The sequence below is a fragment of the Sarcophilus harrisii genome, chromosome 1 (genome assembly GCF_902635505.1).
Source record: "Sarcophilus harrisii chromosome 1, mSarHar1.11, whole genome shotgun sequence".
Lineage (NCBI taxonomy): Eukaryota > Metazoa > Chordata > Mammalia > Dasyuromorphia > Dasyuridae > Sarcophilus > Sarcophilus harrisii.
This window is the reverse complement of record NC_045426.1, coordinates 309,355,716-309,375,731: the sequence shown is the minus strand read 5'-3', so window position 1 is coordinate 309,375,731 and position 20,016 is coordinate 309,355,716. Positions and strand designations below refer to the sequence as shown.

At 34.5% G+C, this 20,016-nt stretch overlaps 1 protein-coding gene across 29 annotated transcripts in view; it reads left to right on the top strand.

The window, feature by feature from the left end:
- Nucleotides 1-20,016, top strand: part of RBFOX1 (RNA binding fox-1 homolog 1) — a 1,689,737-nt gene that overhangs the window by 1,602,191 nt on the left and 67,530 nt on the right. For 25 of the 29 annotated variants that reach the window (XM_031951810.1, XM_031951238.1, XM_031951046.1 and 22 more), the window contains one exon: nucleotides 7,290-7,370. The exons of the other annotated variants lie outside the window; for them this stretch is intronic. In XM_031951810.1, the coding sequence (XP_031807670.1) occupies nucleotides 7,290-7,370 (81 nt within the window). The remainder of the gene's footprint in view (nucleotides 1-7,289; nucleotides 7,371-20,016) is intronic. 29 annotated transcript variants of the gene reach the window in all.

Genomic DNA, 20,016 nt, shown 5'->3' with positions numbered 1-20,016 from the left:
CTACTCTTTCAGAAATACAAATACATTGTTAATAAGGAGAGTGACAGTACATAGGGAACCACATATAAATGGCAATGTGACAAATATCTGTGAAAAAGTGGCTCACATTTTTTATTTCAGGGGAACTACTTTCTTTTGGTGATGACATCATACTGTTTGGGGATGGTGTCTGTGCTCTACTTAACAATTAATAGTAACTGCTAATAATAGCACCTCCCTCCTGGGACTATGAAAAAGATAAAAAGATAATATTTGTAAGCCTTCTGTAAGTGCTATATATATATATATATATATATATATATATATATATATATAAAATGAAGTGCTATATAAATGCTAGCTATTATGATTGTGGGTTTTTTTTTTCTTTTTTCCTCCCAAGGCAATTTGGATTAAGGGACTTGCCCAGGGTCACACAGCTAGGCTGTCTGAGGTCAAATTTGAACTTGGGTCCTCCTAACTTCAAGGCTGGTGCTCTATCCATTGCACTACCTAGCTGCCCCTATTATTCCTATTAAAATTATCCTTATTTCTTTTCCTTTTTGTGTTCTGCTGGTATCATGGTGATTATTGGTTATGTGTATATAATTTCTGTTATAGAGTGCTTGCTGGTCTTGATATCTCTGATGATCTTATGATATCTTTGTTGAATGTTTGCTCATTTGGTCTTGTAGTCTTGTTAATCATTGCTCTCATAGCCTTCAGATCTGTAGACTCTGCTGAGATGCTCTCTGGTACTGAGTTCTGGACTCATTTCTTTAATACCTAAAGTGTTTCAGCTTCATTCTGCTAAAGTGCAATACTTTGACTCTCTTTAAGGGTTTTTTTTTTCTTTCCATAGCCAACAAGCTCAGCTAAGAAAAGTCAAGTGACTCTCAGGTCATGTCTGTTCAGGTTATGTCTGTTCAAATCCCAGCGTCTGAGATAACTTGCACTTTTAGGCTAGATTTTCTTACATACTCTTAAGCATTTCCAACTTAACACACACATAATTAAAAGCCAGAACAAAAGGTAAGCTAAGGAGATAAGGAAATTTTTTTTGTACTCTCTAACCTACTTTCTTGTCTTTGTTGAGCATATCTTTCAGTAGCAATGTTTTATTCTTTTTTGCTATACTTTTGCTAAACCAAAAGCCTCTGGCTTTCCAAAAGGAAATGATAGTATAAGTGTTTGAGCTATGTAGCCATTCACCTGCTGCTATTATAAAGGTCCAGAATAGCAGTTTAAATTATTTAAATAAATAATAATATTAAAAGTAGCTAGGTGACATTGTAGATAGAGTGCAGATATGAGTAAGACTCATATCTTTGTGAGTTCAAATCTGGCATCAGATACTAGCTATATGACACTGGGTAAGTTATTTAACCCTATTTACCTCAAGTTCCTCATCTATAAAATGAGCTAGAAATCTGTAAAAATGAGCTAGAAAGGAAATGGCAAACCACTCCAATATCTTTGCTAAGAAAACTTCAAAGGAGTTCACAAAGATACAAAAATGACTGAAAAAGACTGAACAAACAGTATCAATCCCTTTTGTTAGCACTTTAATGTTTACAAAACTTTCCAAATGTTATCTCATCTTCACCACAGTCCTGGAAGGTGCCATTTTACAGATGAAAAAACTAAGGTCCACAGAGATCAAATGAGGTTCTCATAGCTAATGTCTGAGAATTGACTTGGGTATTGTTTTTGGACTCCAGGTCCAGCACTCTGTCCACTGAACCATTTGGCTGACTCAGACTCTTAGACTTGTGTTAAAGCTTGAGAAATCAAGCTCTTATTCTTCTGCTGTGGAAAGAAGAGAGGTTAAAAATACTTCTAAATAACAGGCTCCATTTCTTTATTTCCTCTCGTGAAATGAAGAAAAATATTTTGCAGACTTTTTGGGTTCAGACATTTTTCTTTTTCTACAATTATTCCACCTTTTCTGGAAAAAAAATTCTCAAAGTAATTGAAAGACATAATTATCACTAGAAACCTAGTTTCTAAGCCATGCTTTGTCATCAATTGAATATGAAACCTACAAAAATTGACCTAGTAAAAATCTGATCTCTCCTAACACGGACAGACATGAGACAAAACTCAACTGAGGTAAAACATGTGAAATTCAAGGCATGTTGAAAAGAAATCATTATTAGTACTACTTTTTTTGGGGGGGGGGATTAAGATAGGAACTCTGATTTGTCGCTGAATATTTTCAGGTTGATTATTTCTTGTCTTGATTTTTTTCTCCCTTCCTTTTAACATGTAATCAAAGGATCCTCCCTGGAGTTGTACTAGCATAAAAATCCCACTTTAAAAAACTCCCATATCTTAGCATTATATTGGGTGTGTGAACAATAATCCACTATTTCTTTTGGGAAGGTATCTCCCCTTTCCTCTGTTATTAATCATATTCATGTGACACCTAAACCATGCAGACAGAGAAAACAGGCAGCCAGAGTTATCAAAGAGAACTAGAAACTAGAAAGATATGATGAAGATGACAGGCAGCCAGAACCAGCAACTAGGTCCAGGGAGATCCCAAATCTTCAGACAAAATCTAGAAAATCACTGAGTTTTATCTAGGTAAGAAAATTCAGGCTTTTAAATAAGACTAAGAGCTATCCACAGTGATCACTGAATTTGTCTAATCTGAGTTTTTTTTTTTTTTTTTTTTTTGGTCAGTACCACACATGTCTTGCCTGGTCTGGCAACTAAATAGGAAAAATTAAGTTCCTTCCAACACCAGACACTACTTAGATACTGAGAGTTAGCCTACAGGATATTCATCCTTAACAACAGGACAGTTGTTAAAAACCAGAGCCAGCTCATTAGCGAAGAATGTTTAATATCATTCACTTGTAGGGATCTTTTCCAAAAAACAATTTGATTGAGCCATATTTATCTTTTTTTTGGGGGGGAGGGAGAGAAGGGAAGAGGGGAGAGTTTATTGATTACCATGTATTTAAGCAGCCCATTCAGGAGTCCAACTTCCAAAACAACTTCTATACTGAGAACATTCTTTTTCTCTTATAGGACTTGAAAAAAAAAAGTTTTGTAAACACCTTTGTGTTGTTGTTTCATATCAGTTATTTCCCAATATAATCTTCTACCTCTTACATATGGTTGTGTGTATGACCATCACAGAATTCTACTTTGAACCAAAAAAAAACACGTTTAATTGAAATGCATTTACATAATAGTCTTGTCTGGATTTGAAAGCAACATTATATAATGCATTTATAGTTACACATATTTTTATCCTAGGAACTAGAAATGGAAGAAACTTTAGAAATCATTTAGTCCAACCTTCTCATATGATGAGATGACAAAACTGAGAACCTGAAAAATTGCCCAAGGTTACATAAGCAGTAACTAGAAGAGGTAGAATTCAAATTAGGTAATTTGAGCCCAAATGTAATACTTTCTACCACTTCATACTATAATCACTATTTATAGTATAGTCTATTTTGATTTTGACTCCAATATTTTCATGTTTAGTATTATATAGAAAAAAGCAGGGAATTTAATACATGTACTGTTAACCACATATGATAACTTGATGTTCTGGAGTATAAACCCTAAGTACCTAGTCATAGGATGATACTCATGGATGAAAACTATACTTGTGGTTTTCTTTCTAAGTTGTCTAATAAATCAGAATTTTGCTTGCCTAACCTTTTATGAGCTTACTTGGTTGACTCAGCCTTCCTTTGCCAAATTCACAGAAAACAACAATGAATCCTCAAGTCACTTTACTATTAAGTTACTAATCACCAGATTCAAAAAATTTATTAAATAAATATGCCTAATAGGAACCAATAGCAAATTTCCATTTGAGCCCTTCAAACTTGAGTCCATTAAGAATTTGAGTGCCAGAGAGAGGGAGGGAAAAAATCAGAACAGAAGTGAGTGCAAGGGACAATGTTGTAAAAAAATTACCCTGGCATGGCTTCTGTCAATAAAAAGTTATTTAAAAAAAAAAAAGAATTTGAGTGCCTAGATAAATCTGTAAAACCGAACTCTAGAATTAGGATTTTTTTAGTACCCTCTCAGATTAGAGTATAAAGGTTCACTTTCATTCTTTTGTTACTATTATCTGATGATTACACTATTCTCTTTAAATTTAACAATGAAGCCTTCTTTTTCCCTTTTTTCATACGATAATTTCAGATAATTGGCTAACCTGCTAATCCACAAAGTTTCATAGTCTTCTGTCTCCTTTATGTATTTTTCCATCATTTAAAATATTGTTGGTTACCATATCATTATTACTACATGTGACTTTTGGAGAAATAATCTCCACTTATCCACCCAGTTGTGATTTGCTACATTTGTTTGATGCCTTTTCCAGTTATCAATAATCCAGGTTTTCATTTGAGATCAGGATAAATGACTGTGAAAAACATGCAAAAGGTAGATTGTTTTTTAAATCTAGGCCCCAAGACTTAACTTGTATATCTATAGTCATATTTTTGGTATTTGAGTTCTAATCTGAAAAATTAAACTCAGAAAAGAGCAAACAAAGTGTGGTCATGAGAAGTGTGGAAAATCTCTCCATATTTTTTTTAAATTATAAAAGATGAGTTAACTGGAAATCCCCCATATATATATATATATTGCATATTTGCCCAATTGCCTTCTTTTAAAAATGCATACTCCAAATTACATTAATATTAAATAATATTTTTTGCTGTTTAGTTCTGTGGGGTTTCAAGGATTTTTGTAATAAAAGGTCACAGAAGTCCTAACTGAATATATAAGTGCATTATAAATTGAATGGGAGAGCTTGTTTAGGTAATCTAAAAACTGAGCCCTGTGGCAGATGTTGATTTTTATTTTACAAAGGTCAGCCTTATGGCATAAGGCTATTATTGTGTGTTGTGTGTATGTGTATGTGTATGTGCGCGCACGTGTGTGCGCACAGGTGCATATGTATTTGTGGTATCAGAAGAACTTTATTCAAATATAGTTTCTTATAAAATATAACAGAAGAAAAAGAACAAGATTTCGTTTTATTCTGCTGGGATTTTGCATTCTATAACAGAAATCCTCTATTTATTTCATTCTTTCAGGATTCTGTAAATTGTATCCAGGACATTGGCATGTCCCCTTAGGGTCTTATTGTTGAGTAATTAAATCTCCTGAATATTTTCACTACAAATAGATCATTTCAAATTTGAAACATAGATACTCTGAGAAACTTTTTCTTTCATTAAAATAAATCTTATTGACTTCTGAAAATTCTAGTTATAAGTATTGACAGTAATTTTCAAAGTAGATAGAATCACATGTAAGACAATCTAGTTTTGCTTGATGGAAGGAGTATATCTGAAGCAAAATAGATAGGCTTTCCAGAAAATTGTGTTTCCTCTGGTTGATTTGAAATCAACAATTTTTAAAAGTGGTCAGGCTGGATAAAAACAGAAAATATAAAATGAAAAATTAAATTGTTCATAAACTCCGTTTTCTAGTTCTGTTCTGTGATATGGCATTAATGGAATATAGTTAGAGAAGGGAAATATTTTAAGTAATAAATGGGACTTAGAATTGGGACAAGCTAGGTAAGGCCCAAGATCTCAAAATAATTTGCAGAAAAAAAATTAAGCAAATGAAGTTACTCCATTTCAAAAACTCTCCCTTTTTGAGGTCTGGAACTCTCAAGTAATTAGGGAATGATATGGAAGATGTTTGTTTGTTAGGCTAACATTCTGCAAATTTATCCATTTTTGTTATTACCTTCTAGTCTGGATGTGGAAAAGCTATACCAGATTTTTAATGGGACTGATCTTTGGGTTGGGAATTTTAGTCATAACTTGTTTTGGGAGATAGGTCCATAAGAGTGAAAGTTGAGAAATTATGAAATTGAGAAAGCTTGGACCACATCAAATAAGAATCAGTCCTTTTAGCCAATCATAACCACTTCAAATCTGCTATTCAAAATTATACCACCCTTTTTATCTCTCCTTGTCCCTCACCATATGCTTTTCATTTCCCCAGCTAACCTACAGAAACATTTTACAGGTGCAATAGGGCTTTCATGCCTTGCAAGTCTGTTTTGTCTTTCTTTCTTTTTTCTTTTTTTTTGGCTCCCAAATATCTTCATACTCAAATTTACCTGATGTTGCTTAAAAAAAAAAAAACAAAAAGAGTTGCTGGGGGAAGAATTTTTTTAAATTGATCTTTGTTCTTTGAACTCAAAAGTTTTGTGGTAATTTTGTAGTTCTAGATTTCAGTCCTAAGTTGAGGCTCCAATGAAAGAAGAACTTATTATTACAGAAAAACATTTATAATAAGTGAACTTTTGGAGATAGTTAACTTTATTTCTCTTTTGGTGGTAATGAAAGAATAAACTGGAAGTATTGACCTTATCCACTCAAGGAAGGCAACCTGACCTTTAGGATTATCTTTTTACTATAGATTATATGGTTATAATAGGTTAAAAATACACAAAATAAAATAGATCAAAAACACACAAAATTGCTTTTGGAAAATCTTCTGAATATCTCCACTTCTTTATTTTCAGAAGTAGAAAGGAGGTAAAATAACTCCTGAAGAATTTCTGAACTGACCAGTATTTGATCAAGCGATTTCAAACATGTCATAAAAGTCTTCATGTTGGGGCAGTGATATGCTTGCTCTCTGCTGTTTTTTCAGTTAGAGTAGGGAAAAATAGCTATATGAATGGAGACTTGCACCCTTTATCCACAAGATTAATGGAGCAGATTTTTCAGCTGATATGGGAAGATTCAGAGAGAGAGAGAGAGTGTGTGTGAGAGAGAGAGAGAGGGGGAGGGAGGGAGGGATTAGGGTATCAACTAGTGGAAATAGTAATAGCAAAAGCTTTGTAGAGAGCTACTTACTCAGTGTGACTTAGATGTTTATATGGACCAAGTAAAAATAATAAATGTCAAATTGGTTCATCTTCTTACCTCTGTACCACCTGGGGGGGGGGAAGTAGGCTAAGTCCAATAGAGCTCTGCAGGCAGAAAAAAATTTTTTTTTTATTTGTACTTATTTGAAAGGCTGGTCTAACAGGATTTCTAGAAAGCAGGTCTTCAAAATTTGCAGAATAATTATGATTCCTGCTTGGTGGGCTGGGTTGGGCAGAAACACTTTTTTCTTTTTCTTGAGAATTATTCATTGGGGTCTTTGGAATATAAGACCCATAGGCTGACAATTTCATTGGTCCTCACTGCCCCATAAACACTGGTATATGGCTGTATTTTTTTTTTAATTTGACATAATGCCTCAGGTTTAGTGTGCGTGTTCCAAAACCAGATACCATCTCTCTCTCTTTCTTGTAGGCACGGTGCTGTTGTGCCAGGCAAACCAGGAGGGATCTTCTGTGTACAGTGCCCCCAGTTCACTAGTATACACTTCCACAAGTAAGCCAGTGTTGCGGCTCTATTTTTGTTTTGTGACATAAATATGAGTCAAATCACCTTCCCTGCCATGTAAGTTTTCCCTCCTTTCCCTTCCCTACCCCACTCTAGCTCTCGTTGAGGTTAAGGTGATAATCATTAGCATGCTTTTTTCCCTGTTTCTGTAGCATCTTATTCACTATCCTCATTATCATCCCCGTCCAATTCCTCATAGTCTAGACATCAATTTCATTCTGTTATCTGCAGACAAGTCCCAATGGTGGAGGAACCACAGCCCTTTGCCTACCTTCTATCACAGCCTTACAAATAAAAAAATAATAATAAAATAAAATTGACATTCCATAACTATAGCATGCTAAACTATCCTCCTTTCAGGGGGTATTAAGGCAGTGAAGTATAAAAAATCAACAACCTATTTGCCTTCTATAAAAATTTGCTTATTTTTGGCAAGTGGGACATTTGCAAGGCTGTTTTACCAAATGTTCTGAGTACTAAGTGTAAAAAAGAGGAATTGCTTCAGCCTCCAATCAATCTGGGGAGTGGGGAGGAGAAAGACCAAAACTGTTAAGATGCAGGTTCTGCTATCTTTTGGAGATGGCTCCATTTATTCATGACTCTTTAGAATGGGAGGAGTCTGGGTAAGGGTGGGTCTGAATACGTAGGATAGATCACAAGATTGATGCAAAGTATTTGTGCCTCCCTTAATAGCAATTGGGGGGCTCTGCCTGGGAGGAGAAGTGGGGAGAAAGTCTCCAATCTAACTCCATGACTGCTAATCACTCTGGAATTCTTAAAGCGGGCTGAAGCAAAAAGCTGCCTTTGCTTATTTGGGCCGTGGGGTCCTCTCACCTTATCCTTATTCCTCATAATTAAGTCCCTCCTCAAGGAGACTCTTCATCTTTAGCTGTCTGGATTTCCTTTAGTCTGAAACTTTCTCATCCATTTCATACAATGTATCTATCTACTGCAAAGTTTGAGCAAAAGAACGGAGAGGAAGACAGTCATAAAGAGAGAACTTCGGTGACATTGCTCAGAACAGACTCTAGATGGGCTCTTCCTCTTTGAAGATCTTTTCACCAGCTCCAGAGGGGCAGCAGCCTGAAACTTGCTCTGGTAAATGGTTGGGGTCAGGAATTGCCAGTTTGTACCACTCTGCAGTTCCAGATCATCACTGAATTACCCATCCTGAAGGACCAAATGGAGACTTCCTGGATGGGCCAGGAAGTTGTAAGCAGTCACAAAGATAAAAACATCTTCAGTTGAGATTATTAAAAACCTAGAAGCAACTGAAGTCATTTGGAGACAATGGAGAATTTCTTACACCAAAAGCAATTTATTTCAGTGTTAGCTGTATCCATAAAGAAAACAGTGTTCTTCAGCGTTTTTGACTACCAGTCAATTAAAGTTCTTGGCACACAGTAACCCTTTCTAAACTAGCCAAAATAATTTAGCCTATATCTAGTCATTTGTGGTCATTTTCTTTGGAAAGAGCTGGAGGGCTGGATTCAACAGCTTATTTTCTGTTTTCCCTCCTCTTTTAATTTTCTTGCCTTGACAGGAAGAAAGCCAATTCTTCAGTTGCTTGAGGAAAACTCCCTTCCCAACTATGAGTGAGACTCCCATCTTTGTACAGGCTCATTCAAGATGCACCCTCCAAGGAGATTCCAGTCTTCCCCATTTAAATTTAAGACATTCTTCTAGATGTGAAAAGCATCTCTAGAGAAAAGTAGTGCAATCAGTTTCCTCTCCACTGTCCTTCTTTGATCCCCCAGAACACATATACCCAAACTATAAATCTTATCCAGACCATATTCACTTCAATTTCTGATAAAGTTGGGAATATGAGAAGGTGATAATTAAAAAGTATCTTCTGCCTAAGAATATATTTTATTGAAGGTTCAGAGGTGGTACTAATTGGCAAAAAACAAACAAACAAACAAAAAAAAAAAACCACCTGCATCTTACATTATGTGTTGACCAGAAACTTATGACATCCACCTATATAGCAGCAAAAACATTTTTAGGACAAGTGAATTTTTTTTTTTTGAGTAGACTCCCCCTAAAAATGTCAAAATGGTTGTTTGAGGGATTCTGCTCTATCAGATGCTCAGTAATAAATTGTGGAGCTAGTGAGAAGTGCCTTGGAAAGATATCAGCTTAAGTATTTAGTTCTTATTATAGTATGTTTATATCATTCTTCTTGACATGAATTAATGGTGATATCTAAGAGTTGTCAATCACCTCTAGTCATTAGCCATTCAGGTAATGGGCAAATTGATCATAAGAGTAATACCATTACTAGTGAGTCACTGTAATAAAAATTTCCATTTTGAGTGGAAAAAACCCCAAACATTGGATCTCAACTTGCCCCTATTCTTTTATCCCCTTCTAAAATGTTTTTGAACTATCAAAAAGATACAGCTTTCAAAGTAGGAAAAAAAATTGGTTTCGATCTGTCAACTGATTCAACCAAGGAAGTTCTTGAAAACCCATTTAATTGAAAATTAAAATAAGCATTTACTTTTTCTTAAGGGTTGAGGGGAAATCAAAACACAAATTTACCCCATGGTATAACAATGATAAGGATCAAGTAAATATTAACAAGTATAAACAAGTGAGTTTGTTTTAAATGTGATAATTCTTTCACTTGCTTCCTTTACTACTGATTTCTACTTATCAGATCTATATGTCAGCAAGTATTGATCATGACAATAAGTGATAATACTTTGATAATCCCTGAATTTCTTGAAAATCACATTAAAATAGGTAAGTTTCCAATGTCAGTCTTCTTTGGTAAATATGATGGACAGTAGTTTTGTGGCTATAGAGTAAAAGAGACCTTAGAGAACATCTAGTCTAATCTCTTTATTTGTTAAATTATGAAACTGAGGTAGCACAGAGAGATTTCTGTCTTTCACAAGTGGGAGACAGGATTAAAATTCAGGACCTGTGACACCGAACACAGAACTCTTTCCACTATTGCAGTAACAAGAATATGAACACAAGTGGCCAAGGTTCCTATTATAGTTACTGAAAGGTATTATCTTAAAATTTACTTAAAATTAAAACAGTTCCTTTCTGCTGTCCATATAATTAATCTTTGAACTGACTCTATAGCATAAGTAACCCATTAAATTGGGTAGAGGCCTTCCCATAACTAACAGATTCCACAGTGACTTCATATTAACAGTCTAAACATAAGGGAAAATATTATTCTTTCTTTTGAGGGTTAAGCATTCTCTAAATCATGGTAGAACTTTGACAAATTCAGGCTTTTTGTATTTTGTTTTGCTTTTTATTATTGTTGTTGTTTTTAGTGCTGCTATTGCAGGAATCCTTGTCATTCTCAACTGACAAAACTTCCAATAACAAGAATAGTAATCTTCAACATTTACACTTTGATGGATGGGTAATCCCACTAATGATAGTAAAGTGACAGGCAGAATCTGAACTCGGGTCTTTCTACCAAAGAAATCCTGTCATTTCCTCATCTCTTCCCCAACCCTGTATTGTTTACTCCCTCTTTTTTTTATAGTCTTCACCCATTATGTAAAGTATTCCTCAAAATATTCCTAGAACTAAAAAGCTCTAAACCCCTATTATTTTAGGTGGTTTCACTGCTGCTGTGATATTGAGCCTCACCACATTATCTATTTCACATCTTCATGTCCTCTCCCTCAAATGCTTTCATCTCCTCTCAGTTGGGTATGATAACTTACATCACCAGGTATAAGCTTCTCTATTCATTTCCATGTATTCCCCTCATTATTTTGTCATCCCCATGCCTTTTGTAAAGATACTATCTTATCTGTAATCTGAATTTCATCTTTTCTCACTTCATAAGAGGCACTATTCCCACATTTATCCCTTTCCTCTTCAGTGTCTTAAATCTTTCACCCACATTGAGTTCTTAGTTTCCAGTAAACATAATTCAACAAATCCTGCTTCCCCTTCCAACTATATCCCATGTCCTATCTAACTTTTTGGGATGGGAGGTACTCAACTCTGTCTATCATCTTTGTTACTCATTCCCTCCTTAAAACTTTGCAATCCAATGTCTATAGTATTTTTAGTGTAAATGATGAGGACACCAAAGAATTTCTCCTAGCCAAATATAATGAATTCATATGCATATTCCTTAAAGAAGTTAGCTCCTCCACTTTTGTGGTTTCAGATACTTACATGGAATGACTCCCAAAAATTCATCTTTAGATTTGTTGTTCTCACTTCATACTCCTAAATCCATTTTACTAAAAGCATCAACTCATGATAGTTCTCCCAAATCAGCACCACTTCTTATTTTCTTTCATTCTCAAGAACATTATACTATCATTCCAGAGGATACTGAGATTTGAAAATGTGGAATTGAAGTTCATCTTACTCTTTGGCTCTCTTTTTTAGTTTTTGAGCCTTCTATATTTATTCTTGATTATGTTTCCTTTACATGATCCTTTCTATGTTAATGGTAATTGTTGTTCACTTATTTGAGTAATATCTGCCTCTTTGTGATCCCATTTAGGGTTTTCTTGGCAGAGATACCAGAATGCTTTGCCATTTTGTTCTCCACATCATTTTATAGATGAGGAAACTGAGGCAGAATCAAGTAACTTGTCCAGAATCACACAGCTAATGTCTGAGGCCAGATTTGAACTAATAAAAGAGTTTTCCTAAGTCCAGGTCCAGTACTCTATACACTGTGCCACCAGTTTATAATCTACCCTAATTTATTATAACCTCACGGCTGAATTAATGAATAGGTTTTCTTTTTTTTTTTTATTTAATAGCCTTTTATTTACAGGTTATATGCATGGGTAACTTTACAGCATTAACAATTGCTAAACCTCTTGTTCCAATTTTTCACCTGTTACCCCCCCCCCACCCCCTCCCCTAGATGGCAGGATGACTAGTAGATGTTAAATACATTAAAATATAAATTAGATACACAATAAGTATACATGACCAAAACATTATTTTGCTGTACAAAAAGAATCAGACTTTGAAATATTGTACAATTAGCTTGTGAAGGAAATAAAAAATGCAGGTGGGCATAAATATAGGGATTGGGAATTCAATGTAATGGTTTTTAGTCATCTCCCAGAGTTGCTCCATTAGAAATGATTTGGTTGATCTTGTTGCTGAGGATGTCCAGGTCCATCAGAACTGGTCATCATATAATATTGTTGTTGAAGTATATAATGATCTCCTGGTCCTGCTTAATGAATAGGTTTTCAAGATGGTTTTGCTATATCCAACTATCTCCTTGCCCCAGATAACCTACTTACCTCCACTCAAATATCACTCCACATGGTTGCTATTGATGCTATCAAATCTCCTTCTCTCTGTTTATTTCCAGCCATGGGCTCCCTTCATTCTAGTCAAACTAATCAACTTGCTGTTCCCCAGAAATTGCTTCCTTGCTCATGATACATGCCCTATTTACTCCTCATTTCAGTTCATGTTACATTATTTCCTATCAGAGCTAGTCAGAAGCTTAGCTGCTTCAAAAAGCCTTTTCTGACAAACAGTACCAGTTGGAATGGTCCTGTAGATTCCTGAGGGGTAGCATTATTCCTGGACAAAACAACAAAGGCCTGTTGTTAAATCTGAGTTCTGTTTCTTAATAACTTAATAGTCTTTAAACAGTAGTTTTAATCATCTGTAAAGTGAGGGCCTTGGATTAGATGACTTCTAAATATTCCTCTAAATCTTATGAGCAGTTATATATTTTCTTTGCCTTGCATCCCTTAATCTGTTGACATCTAAACATTCTCCAATTTTCGTTGCATTTATCAATAGATTATCAGTGCATTAAGGGCATAAACTCTATCTGCTCTTTTCATACCTTCAAAGTACCTACCATATTATTAGTCATAATAGGAGTAGACTAAAAACTGATTGGTTGATTGAATGAATATAATCGCTTAGGTCAAGGCAGAGTATGTATGGACAAGATTTGTATATAGATCAGCCCTGGAAATGGACACTTGCCAGATGGTGAGGGTCAGTTGCACTATGTCCCAGGTGAGTTGGAACATTAATTTTATTCCATATGCTACTTGCACTAACCAGAAGAACAAAAGAAAAAACAACAGAAAACAAATACAAGATACTTAATATCTTGCTTGTACTTGATAAAATTGTATCAGAATATATTTCTTGCTATTGATTAAAATTAACTGCCATTTAACTCAACCAATCAAAAAGGAAATTAAGATGTCTAAAAGTATGTGTGTTTTTGTGTGAGTGTGTGTGTGTGTATGTGTGTGTGTGTGTGTGTGTGTGTGTATAGTTTGTTTATAAAAATGAAGAACATGGCACAGTGGAAAGAGTACAGAGATCAAGAGACCTGGGTTCAATTATGACTCAGCAATATGATTTAGGACAAATTACTTTGCTGCTCTAGTTCTCTGTTTACTCATTTGTAAAGTGATAATATTGGATCATATTTTCTCTAAGGTCCATCCACAATACCTCCAAATCCTTTTAGATTTCAGGTCTGTAACTTGTTTGATTATACTAGGTGTTTAAAGTCAGAGAGGCAGCATGGGACCAGTTCACATACCTCTCATTTCTTGCCAGTATTACAGAACAAGATAACCAGAGAAACTGTTTGCTATTTGGTTGATGTTCAACTGTACTTATTTCCTCCAGGAGATTAACTTGCTTTGAACAATTTAAAAGTTATCCTTCTTTCAGATTGTTTGCAATTAGCTCCCCTCATTTCAAGTTCCATCTTCTGTACCCAGTCAAGACAATTAGTCAGAATCATTCCACAGAAATACTTGCATTGTCCCACTTTCAATGTGGCAATTTTGTTATATGTGCTTTTTTCACCATTGACAAGAGCACAATTAGAGAACATTTTACCATTGCTTTCGTATTACAATAGAACATCAGGTGATGGTAGCATAATTAATAGAATCCATAGGAAATACCTTTATAAGTATAAATAAGTGCATTGTTGATCCCTTTACAGTATGAGAGTACTTTGCCTCAGTTTCTGTTATTTTTCAGCATCACATTTTCATAACTTAGATATGTAGGTATACTCCCCACCCCCATAACTGATGTACCCCAGAAGGGGAAATAAAAGAAATTGAAGTTTCTTAATTAGATTCTAATTATGATTTTATTTTCTGATTTTTATTTAGCTTCTAACACTTTGGATTCTCTGATTCTCTGGCCCCTTTGCTAAATAGCTATCCAAATATACATAACTAAATATACATTTAAATTTTAGTAAGCAGGAACATGCTATTTAAATAAATCCTGAAAGTTAGGTATAATTGTAGTATGAATAATTCTCACCAAAATGATTTATTTTTAACTTTACATAACAGGGTGCTCTGGGTGTGTGTGTGTATGTTTGTGTGCATGCACATGTGCATGTGCACATGCCTATTTTTAAATGGGGGCATACCTGTGCATTGAATTGTTCCTTTAACATGGTATTTAATGTTTCTGATAAGTAATGGAGTATTCTCCAGGTGAGACAGTGTGTGTGTGTGTGTGTGTGTGTGTGTGTATATATATATATATATATATGTGTGTGTGTGTGCATATATATGTACAATATATGTATACATATAAATACACATTTATATACATGAATATATATACACATATACATCTATATACACACAGACAAACATATATATGTATTAAATATATACACATATGTATACACATATATTTTTAAGTGTTTCTGATATCTCTCAGGGGAAAACAAAATACTTTGTTCAAGGCTTAAAATGGGTCCATTTGAGAATCTTAATTAGGAATTTTGTAGCCAAAGGGAGCAGGGTACTCTCAGTTGAATTGGAAGATGTAGCTCACCCCCACATGCCATCTGATATCTTCCAATTTTAACTAATTATTCTTACTATATGCTGTAGTAGAATCTGCTTTTTCTATGCTGTTGAAGACCAGCAGGTACTATTTATATCTTTGTAGCTTGGGAAGAACTGATTATGAATCATATTATATCAAAGTTGATGCTCTCAGAAATTTTGTTAAAAACAAAGCTCCACTGTTCTTGACAAGGCTATCTATCTCATGATATGACTAATAATGTATTAAATTTTTTAATGATTATCAATTGAAAAATTCCTTGAGCAGAAGGTGCCATTGTTGGCTAGCAAAGACATTACCACCTTTTCATTATTACATGTAAGGTATGTGTACCTTCCCAAAATGAAAGGTGAAGTTAGCTTGGTAATTTTCTAACAATTTATCTTTAAAGTTCAATAGTTCAGCATGTATAAGTTTATATCTGTATGCATATATATATATCCATTTTAACTCAATTTCTAAGAACAAAAATAGTAGTAAAAGGTATTTCCCTCATTCCTATAGTTATTTGGCTCTGCTGTTTCCTTAAAATGAAATATAAAAAGACAATTAATTTATTCCATGGGTGGGAAACTGCAACCCCAATTAGCAATATTATGTGATCACTACCAGCAGAAAAGTGCTATTTTCAGAAATAGGTGCAGATCTGCTTTAGAAGTTGTTTTAGCCCAAATATTCCTTCCAGAATCAAATTTAACATCCTTTTTGTTTTCTACTTCATTTAGTACTATACATATATATATCCATCCAAGGATAAGATAAGACATGGTCACAAATATTCACAAAAATATAATTTGTTTTCATATCATACCATTAAAGCCATTCTCAACTGTTAGCATTATTATTTTGAAGGAAATCTTAATGTGAAAACAAAATTAATTTTATTTGCCACAAAGTTCCCACTTTGAACAAGAAAAACATCTGATATAGGAAAGTTTTCATAGAAGCAAATTGTTATCAATATGCAAAATAATAGAGCTTTTCTAAAAGGCATCATATACCATAAGAAAATAGAATAGTGAAATAGATAGGATCCTGGACTTAAGGGCAGAAAACCAAATTCTCTCTCAGACATTTCCTTACTATGTAACTGTAGGCAAGCCATAAAATTTCGGTGCCACAGTTTTCTTACTGCAAATTGAGAATATTGGTAAAATGAGTTCCCTTTTAGATCTAAATCTATGATCATATAATGTGAATACAATTATAAGCTGATGAAAATGACAGAGTGAAATCTGGAGACATAATCCCCCAATATAAATCTCCCCCACTTGAGTTCTTTCCACTGGTTTGTGCTTCAATTTTCTACCACCACATCCAAGAGTAAAAAAGGGAGAGCTCTATTCTCGAAAGATGGTGTCTTTGGGTTTATCAGATTTAGTTTGGTCAACTATTAATGGTGTCTGACTTTTCATATCCCCATTTGGTGTTTTGGGATTTTGGGGGGCAGAAATACTATAATGACTTGCCATTTCCTTCTCCAGCTCATTTTGCAGAAGAGGAAACTGAGGAAAACAAGGTTAATTGTCTTTCCCAGGGTCACACAGCTACTAAGTGTCTAAAGTCAGATTCAAACTGAAGCAGATGAGTCTTCCTGACTCCAGCCTGGCACCTAGTTGCCTCCTTGCCTTGCTCCAGCTTTATAATATTTCCTTTACTATTTTCCTTTTCAAGGGATTCCCATTCCCCTTAGGTTATACAAATAATTCAAATAAACATCTTTCGTGTTGAGGGAATGAGGAGGTTTAAGTTATAAGGAAATTTGTTAAAGAATAATTAATATTTTTTACCTTAACAAAATTTTAAAATATAAAGTCATATCCAAATAACCCTCAATTCTCACTTCCCTTTCAGGTATTAAAGTCGTTCCTTTAGGCCATGGATGAAAATTTTATTATTAGCCTTATTCCCAATCCAACACTTTTAAGCTTCTAATTTCCAGGGAAGCAGGATCTTTTCCTGTGTTCAAGGTCTACAACCTTCAAGCTTTGAAATAAATTTATTCTCTAGAAAATCACCTGACACACTCCTTTCCCCCAAATTTAGATGCCAATTTTCTGATCTTTGACCTAAGAAATCATTGACTGTGTTTTCTCTTGACTGAAGACCCTCATTAAAATATGACATAATAAATAGAATTTGGCTGCTGAGGAAGGAAAACCTAGTTTCAAGTGCAATTCCTGATGAATGCTCTGGGCTAAAACTGAGGACTTCAGTCAGCTCTTTACAATGGTATACTGCAGAGGAATTGTATACTTACATTATATGGACTGGTTGAAATTGTAAGAAAGAAGTAGTACTGATGTATATTGCACATGCTAACTGGTATCTTTAAAATATTGCAAAAGAAAATGAGGAAAGCCTTTAGCATTTAGAATAATATTCCATGTTGTACATATAGGAAGACATCTAGAAGAATCATACCAATTGGGCAAACATGGATTGGTTACAATCTTCCTCATTGGAAGGAATAACCACACTCACAAAAAAAGATCCACGAATAGCATTCTTATTCTGAGCAGATATCTGATTAGAAAAAAGCAAATCCTGCTTTCCTTTCCCTCCCTCACTTCAATTTTTTCTATTTCTTTTATGTTTCCTTTATTCTGATTTTCCTTTAAAACTTGTTCCTCTACCCTGCATCAATTCATCTGACATTATTTTTAGTATTTCTCTGAAGTCTTTGTTTTTATAAAAGCAGATAAACACCCATTACTTTTCCATAGCTCTGCTGTTTCTTGTCATGGATCCAACTGATTTTGCTCAGAGTATGCATTAACAAATAAACTGCAATTGAAAACTTGATGGAGAAAGTACCTCCAAAAAAGGTTTGAAATAAATACATGGAAAAAAAATTTCACAAAAAGGGTCACTTGAATGTTGACATTCCTTTTAGGTTGATGAGTTATACCTTTCTTCAATAGTTCCTGTGGTGTTTCTATCAGAAACAAAATATTGAACTAGATAGAACGTGGATCTGACTTAGTGTATCAGGTCTTTATTTTTAGATTACTATATTTGGAATGTAATTCTTAATAAAATCATGATGTGGCGTCTATAATATCTACAATCTATAATATCATTTCAGCAAAAACAATATATATTGCCTTCTATAAAACTGGAAAGATTTCGATGATGAGCCCAGTGATAGGTTTCATTTTTTCCTATTATCAATATCAGCCCAGTTAAGTATACAGATGTTCCACACAAAAGATGATTCAATAGGGGATAACATTTTTTAGCCATAGCAAATGCTGAGGATTTGCTTTTTTTTTTTTTTTTAACACTGAGGAGTTACAATCAGTCAATAAATATGTATTATGCACCTATTGTGTCAGGCACTGTTCTAAGCACTGGGGATATAAAGCAAAAGGCCATTCTCAAAGTTCACAATCTAATGTGGAAATATTATATCTATCCCTCCCTCTTTTCCATCTTCCCTTTTCTCTCCTTCCCTCCCTCTTTTCTTCTCTATGGTATACTCTAAATATTTAATAAAAGAAAGGCATTAGAATTAAGGAGGATCAGAAAAAGTTTCTTCAAAAGGTGGGATTTTATCCAGTACTTGAAGGAAGCCAAAAAAGAGGTGAGGGATAGCTAGATGACACCATAGAGCTTTGTATCTGTATTTAGGAAGATATAAGTTCAAATCTGGACCCAGATCTTCACTGGGCAAGTCATGTAATCCTGTTTGCCTTAATCCATTATAGAAAGAACCACTCCAGTATTTCTATCAAGAAAACCCCATAGACAGTATGGTGCATGGGGTCATGATATGATTGAACAATATGATATGATTGAATGGATATGATTGAACAATAATAACAAGGAAGAGATGAGAATGGGAAACATTCTAGGCATGGAAGGCATCCACTAAAAATACTTGGAGTTGGGAAGAGGAGTGTCTTATAGTAGTGTTAAGGAATACAGTCTCACTGTATCACTGAGTAAGTACAAGGTGGAGTATGTAAGTGTAAGGTATTAGGAGACTGGAAAAGGAAGGACAGGAGCAGAACAGACATAAAGGGCATTGATTACCAAAAAGAGGATTTTGTATCTGATTCTGGAGACTATAGAGAACCCTTTGAATTTATTAATGGGCAGAGGTGGGGTCTGTGTATATGATATAGTCTGATCTGTAATTTAGAAAGATCATTTTGAAAACTGAGTATGGTTTAGAGTGGGGAGAGGTGAAGCAAGGTCCTAAATAGAAGGTTATTGCAGTAGAAGTTATCTATAACAAGGATGGAAGGAACTACAACTATGAAATCACAGGTCCTTAGTATTTTAGAATTTAAATGAAAACCACCAAAAACATGATTTCTTTTTAATATCAGCATTCTTTATTATATTCTTCAGTGTGGTTTTTTATCATATATCCATAATCAAGGTTCTCTCCTCCCATCTCCTTTTGGGGGCAGAAAGGAAAGGGAAATTAGAAAAATTTTGCTATAAATACCTTCCCATGGTCATAATTATTTCACAATCATGTCAATTTATAGATGTCTCTCTATATTTTTACACCATTGAAATTTATAGTGGGAACTCATTGATATGCTTTGTTTCTTGTCCCGTAATTGCTTTGTACTAATGGATCCTTTTCATTTTCTACTGACTGAAGTGAATTCTTCTACAGCTATTTTAGCAGCATTTTTTTCTGGCCTGTTCTTAGAGTTCTTCTTGAAACCATGCCAATTCCAGATTTCAGTGCTCATGATGAGTTTACGTACCTGTTCTCACAGTCTTTCTGTGTTTTTTCTTAAACAAGCATCACTGTTCTCAGTTATTTTTCATCAAA